Here is a 6,369-nt window from a genome sequence, read left to right on the forward strand (position 1 = left end):
CATAATAAAATATTTATTAACAAAATAGTGCTCACATCAAATTGTTAATTAATTCATCTTTTGCAAATATTAATAAAATAAATAATTTTGTTATCATTATGTTCCTCTAACATAATCTCCTCTCCCTTCTTCGTACAACTTAGTAAGAATGATTTACAAAAAAGGAAAAAGAAAAAAAGAGAATAAAAATTAAAAAATAAAAGATATTTTTTTTGCCATAACATTCTTCTATAAATGAGGAAAAATATCTAAAAAATAAAATTATATTTTTTTTCTATAATATTCCATTAGTAGTTAAGTAATAGAGGCCATTAAATAACCGTAGTGGTCCATAATTGCTGTTAATAACATCAAAATCTAAAAAACCATTACAGTTGGACCGCTATTAAAGCGATACTTAGACTACACAAAGAGAGATAATCTCTCTCATCATATAACCCCATCTACCCTGCTCCAATCAATGTGACACTTATAAATTATAATAATTTTGTCCTCATGTCATACACATTTAAAGCCTAAGCAAAGCATAAATCAGAATCCAACCCAAAGTCCTAACTGAGGATACAGCCAAAGGCATGTTGATGCTGGTTTAGCTCTTTGGTTGAACTACCTAACTTCCATTTTATTAAATAATCAGGTGGCTTAGTCCATTGTTTCTCTATGGGGAGGGTGACTCGTTACCTATAATAACCAAATTAAGAACTTCCAAGATAAGTTCCCAACAAAGGAGGGTAGCTATAAAATCATATTATATATATATATACATACAAAGAAAGAAAGAGAAAGGGAAACTTAGATGCCTAAGCTAAACCATAAAGAGAAAGCCTAACAGACTCTTTGCTTCAAGAGTAGGTAAGAAGTGAGCTGGCCAGTCCTAAGAAATGTGCAGACAGCCAGCCTATCAACACATGTTACCCTTCTGCAACCAGCTTTAAATCATCTTCATATAAAACACCACCATTTTCCATTGCTTCAAGTTTCTGCATTCAGAAAACGAATCAGAGACTGTTGAATCCAAGTCCTACTCCACACAAGGTACTCTCTCTCTCTCTCTCTCTCTCTCTCTCTCTCTCTCTCTCTCACACACACACACACACACACAGCTCACACATGCTGGATGGATCTGCTATTTGAAGGGATTCATCTTCTATGTTTTCTTTGTTTTTCACCTTCCACACTGCATTTTAAGAGTTTATTCAAGATGTTAGTTGTTGAAGGTGTTTCTTCCATTGTTTGGATCTGCTGAAATAGGATCAAGATCATCTTGCCGTCTTTTATGCTTCTGCACTTCATAGGCATATGTCTCCATTTGAGAGTAGATCCATTTTCTTTTAGATTCCAGATATGCATAACAAAACGATCTCTCTAGAATCCTTCAGATGGTACTCTTGAGTAACAAGGATAAGTTTCTGAGATCAGTCTCGAAAGACTTCAATTTCTCACAAAATCAAAGTCTCTGCTCAACTAAAGATAACAGATCTATTTACGGATGAGCTCCTCAATTACATGTTTATATATTAAAAGCAAAAAGTTGATTCATCAAAGCATAAATTTCGAGTTCTCAAATTGAGTTTGTATAGACTTATGCCAAATACAATGGTTCTTGTATTATATTTTGTCAAATTCACAAATGATCCATCTGCAGCTAAGGAAATAAGAGTTCTGATTATCAATTCTCTGTTTCTCTCTTTCATAAGCCCGTCCACTGCACCGAGCTACAGAAAAAAGAGGCTATGGCTAGCGAGGCACCAAGCTGGGCTGATCAATGGGGTGCAGGGGGCATTGGTGTCATAGAGGAAGAAGACAACAAAGCCAAAAAGGATGGCAAGAGTGACGACAAGAAAGATTCAAAGGGTGCTGGATTTGGCAAAGCCAAAGCGGCTGCAGTTGCTGGTGCACAGAAAATAAAGAATGGGACTTCCACTGGCATCAAATGGTTAAAGAGCCACTGCCAGAAAAACCCCTCTTCCAAATGAGCTCTCATTCTTCCCAATGCATGAAGCAGACGGGATGCCCTGCACTTCTTGCCCCTGTTGAATTTAAATGAGACCCCTTATTCACCTGTGCTTCTGGATGAATTGTGTAATTTGCATCTGTTAAATTTAACAATACTCCCATACGCATACAGCCATTTACGAGTCCATCTCTCTGTTTTCTTAAGATATGCTTCATCTCTACGCCAGTCTGGGTTGCCTTGATTATAAAGAAGATTGCCATCTTTGGTAATAAAAAGTCAAGACTCAAAAGATTTATATAGAATACCAAATTCTAATTCTCTAACAATTTGTGCAAAATTCCCACTTCAATTTCAATCACTTTTTTTTGGCTTTTTAACTTCAGCATACTCACTTCTAAAAACCATAAATATAAAAGAGACGCAAGCTTATCCATCCGCCGTTGCATGTATACACGCATACATTTATTATACAGACACATGCATCTTGCCATACATGCACAGAAACTGGCTCTGCAACTTTCTTATTCATTTATTCCACTGCATTAGTTGTGATGAGTTGACAACTTTTTTTCTTCCCAAGTCATAAACCAAAAAATGAAATCAATTTGCAAGCCCATAGCAGAACTCACTCCAAAAGGAAAAATCTAAATAACCACTTGCTTAAAAATAGATTTCATTCATTCAAATGAGATCAGTAAAGAGACTATCAAATCAAATTTCTTAGAGCATGAAATTAAAGCTACCAATCCAAACCAAAGCTGACACCAAACATTATGACCATGCTAGTCATTGCAATTTAAAAGGAGGGACTGCCAAGAATTTACTTCAATGCTTCCAGTTCTATTTACAGGGATTAGACATCAGTGCAATTTAGAGGGATCCAAATGTGTTCTCTCCACTGTAGGTCATGTAAAGAAAACCGTCCTCGTCTTTGTTTTCTTCATAAATTCCAGACATAATAGCAGCTGTAACAACAGTGAGTGTTAAAAAAAATCCAACATTGTGGCACAAATATAACATTCAGAAACTCAAAGGCTTCCAACTCACCAGTGGGAGGTAGAATGTTCTTGACAAACACAAAAATAGCCTTCTCAGCACCGAGCTTAATCCTTTTCCGGACCACATAAACAAACTGCCCAACAGTTAAATCTGCTGGGACAAGGTATCTGCATTCATAACAACAAAGACATAACTAAAGAGTTTAGTAAGATGGGTAAGCTCTTGTTATATCAAGTCACACTAACAAGGCCCTCCATTCTCTACAATTTAAATAAATAAATTCTGACAATCCAAGCACATAAATACAGATATTGATCTAACTAATCATCCATGCTTGCATGCTTCATTAATCTTAAACAGGCCAACAATAAGCACAAGTATACACACAAATTATTTTAACGTAGAGTCAGATTACAGGAAACACTACCAGAGTTCTTATATTCCTTCCACTAATTGCATCTATAAACACCCAAGAGACATCAAGAACTCTAGTTTTCTCCATACTGAAGGTAAGGATTAGTGCATTCATGTTTTCACTTTACCACTAATAAATTCAGAAGCACATGCACAGTTGTTAAGGAAAAAATGCACCATCACGCCACCACCTCTAGCTGAAGCCCAGCTACAGCCTCAAACCCCCACCTTGTAGCTGGAATGAACTCCGCTGCCTCAACACCACAACTGCCATTAATGCAGCTAATGCAACATATAATATTACTGTTGTGGAACTGACAACCCATATTCCATCCTGACTGCCAACTCTCTCTCTCTCTCTCTCATAGTTCACAGCAAAAGGTCATATTACACACAATTCCATCAATTGGTTAAGTTAAACCATCTGTTCCCTTTTTAGAGGAGCATACAAACATCAAGTCTATTTCGAGAAACTCCAATCCCAGTCTTTTAGAACATCTATTTTTGAAATTTAATCCCCTAAAAAGAACAAAACTGCCTATAAAAGATGCAGCAGCATGCAACCGACAAATGATTATTATTACATTGAAAGCTTAGTAAAGATTTAACAACATAAAGCACCTAGAAGCATAATATGCTCAACAGATTTTGTAGCTTTGTAAGGAAATTTGATGTTATTAAAAAAAAATCTGCATCACGATTTAGGAATCAAAGAGAGACTTCAGAAACCTAATTACCAAGAGATGCAACAAAAAACAATTACATCATAATCATATTAACAGGAGGACATGACCTATCATGTCAAATTTAGATAAACACTGTTTATGCTCGTGAAGAACTGTTGTCACAATACAAAAAAGTTGCTCAAATTAGGAACCATGGCATGATAGTGTGGGCTATGAAAATTTTGAGAATTCAAATTAACACTAGCAATTTGAGCATATAGAGTCATAGACTACAAGAAACAAGCTGTCATCCTGGAGGAAGAAAATGAAATAAAACTCAAACTGCAAGACCCAGCACACAGAGCTCCCATGCAGGAGTTGTAAGGAGGACTTTATGTGCACAGCGTTACCACATCAATTGGAGAGGAGAGGTCATTTCTATTTATTGAACCAATGGCCTTTTGGTTGGAGTGTAACACATTTGCCATCAGTTCAAGGCTCAACCTTGGGAAGCAGGAAAATTTTAAAATATAAGCAATTAAATATGCAACTAACTTCTTCTTATCAATGTCAGGAATGTCACTCCGTTCAGCCCTTTCCACAATCACCTGCACAGCACAATCGGTTAAACGATAAATATATAAAATAAATGCTTGTGGTGTAACATTCCTATGGCAGTCTTCAACAAGAAATAAATCTTACAGGGATTCTGTCAGGATACTTCTCCCTGATGCGAGCAGCTTCTGCCTGCCTCCTTTCTGAAATGTAGAAGACAAAGAACAGATAAACACACAGAACAAACAAAATACTCCAAAACATAAAGTGCTCTCTACAAATGGATACTGTCAAATGATTATATCCACAACTTGATTTTTTGAAATAACAACTTGGATTCTCCAGGTTCTGAATCAGTGGAATAATATGTTTCATTTGGGAGCTTAGAATCAAGTCTCAGATTTGAAATTATGTGCAACAGGACAGAACTCAATATAATTTCCAAATCTACACCTGAAAATACATGCTTCCAAATGCAATGAAAATTCATTTGCAAGTCCACGCAATTCAAATTGCAAAGGCACAATGGCGTGCAGTTAACACAATCTAAATGAAATCCCAACTGAATAAAGCGTCACTGTAACACCCCGAAAACCCACCACTTGTATTTCATTGAGTTATAGCGGAATAATTCTAAATTTCCAACAATACTAAAAATTCACCATTTAATTACAAAAATTTAGGCACATCATGGACACCAGCAACAAAAGAAAAATAACACACACAAACACACACACACACAGAGTTTTATCATCAAATACTCGTTCATATGAAATAAACCCAAGAACAATCAAACAGCACCCAGATCAATGTCTGGACTGATCCACCACCACCTTCATACATGCACTAAAATAGTAAACTTTCAAAGATAAACTAACCAAGGGGATGTTCGAGCTTGAAGGAACTTTTGGCCATCGCAAGACCCACCTTACTCCGACTACCCTCTGCAAATTTAAAGCATCGAAACAACATAACATTACCCAACACAAAAGAACCCTCCACCCAAGCGAAAATCAAAAGATCCACAGGGAAGAGGAAAACAAAACGTTTTTCTAACGAAATCATAAGAATGGTTAAGAAAAAACATACCAAGAAACGGAAGAAAAATACAAACTGGAGCTTCAAATCGACAGATCGATTGATCAGGAGAAGGGGCAAAATCTGCTTGTCAAAATCAAAGAAAGAAGGAGAGACTGAATGGAGATTGATGATTGGGTGATCGTGACCGACAGAAAAAAGAAAACTTACTAGGGTTTGTTTGCTGATTCCAACACGAAACCTAGAGCGATGGAAGACGAATTGCCTCTGCTACAAGGGAAAAGGGGGACTAACTCTTCCGTTGCCTTCTCGTTTCGGTTCGGTTGAACGACGCCGTTTCAATGCGGTCATAGACTCGTAATCGCTTATTGGGCTGATGGGCCTCCAGAGCTATTAGACGGGGCCGGCCTGATGAAAGGAATTCTTAATGCAGCTAATTAATGGGCCGGTTAATTGTTAGCCCAATTCTTCCGCCGTCTCCGGCCCATGAGTTGACTGGTTTTTAGATTGAATTTTATTTTAAAAATATTTAACTTTCAGGATCTTCATCTGATTTTCCTTTTTCCATCATCACTTCACAAAAATCTTTCAATGCCTCCTAAATTTCAATCAATTAACCTGCTTAAGTTTTAATAAAGTATAATATAGGCCTTTAAAATATAAATAGGTGATTCAAATCTAATAATGAAATAAGTCAATTTCTTCTTCTTCTTCTTCTTCTTCTTCTTCTTTTTCTCTTTC

General features: G+C 36.5%; 1 protein-coding gene and 1 long non-coding RNA gene across 3 annotated transcripts; one reads left to right on the top strand and one right to left on the bottom strand.

The window, feature by feature from the left end:
- The first annotated feature begins 785 nt into the window (after nucleotides 1-785).
- LOC131152786 (uncharacterized) lies at nucleotides 786-2,141 on the top strand. Its single transcript, XR_009136108.1, has 2 exons — nucleotides 786-1,035; nucleotides 1,698-2,141. It is a non-coding gene; the product is annotated as an uncharacterized LOC131152786 (long non-coding RNA).
- A 472-nt stretch (nucleotides 2,142-2,613) lies between these two features.
- LOC131152785 (autophagy-related protein 8C-like) lies at nucleotides 2,614-5,978 on the bottom strand. Of its 2 annotated transcripts, none has more exons than XM_058104642.1 (7): nucleotides 5,839-5,978; nucleotides 5,680-5,751; nucleotides 5,469-5,534; nucleotides 4,738-4,793; nucleotides 4,591-4,643; nucleotides 3,005-3,123; nucleotides 2,614-2,922 (listed from the first exon to the last, which is right to left on the bottom strand). In XM_058104642.1, exons 3-7 carry the CDS (start codon nucleotides 5,503-5,505, stop codon nucleotides 2,828-2,830), a joined length of 360 nt encoding a protein of 119 aa, XP_057960625.1. In that variant the 5' UTR covers nucleotides 5,506-5,534; nucleotides 5,680-5,751; nucleotides 5,839-5,978; the 3' UTR covers nucleotides 2,614-2,827. The 2 variants fall into 2 exon arrangements, with proteins under 2 accessions (XP_057960625.1, XP_057960626.1); XM_058104643.1 differs by having other exon boundaries at nucleotides 5,680-5,783; nucleotides 5,839-5,897.
- Nucleotides 5,979-6,369: the final 391 nt, after the last annotated feature.

Source organism: Malania oleifera, chromosome 4 (assembly GCF_029873635.1).
Source record: "Malania oleifera isolate guangnan ecotype guangnan chromosome 4, ASM2987363v1, whole genome shotgun sequence".
Taxonomy (NCBI): Eukaryota; Viridiplantae; Streptophyta; class Magnoliopsida; order Santalales; family Ximeniaceae; genus Malania; species Malania oleifera.

What these genes read in the sequence shown, in the direction of transcription:
- LOC131152785 (XM_058104642.1), bottom strand. Translation starts at nt 5,505, where the DNA reads ATGGCCAAAAGTTCCTTCAAGCTCGAACATCCCCTTG. An exon ending in CAAGCTCGAACATCCCCTTG is followed by an intron (nt 4,794 to 5,468) that starts GTTAGTTTATCT and finishes TCTACATTTCAG; the next exon opens with AAAGGAGGCAGGCAGAAGCT. An exon ending in CCTGACATTGATAAGAAGAA is followed by an intron (nt 3,124 to 4,590) that starts GTTAGTTGCATA and finishes TTATGAATGCAG; the next exon opens with ATACCTTGTCCCAGCAGATT.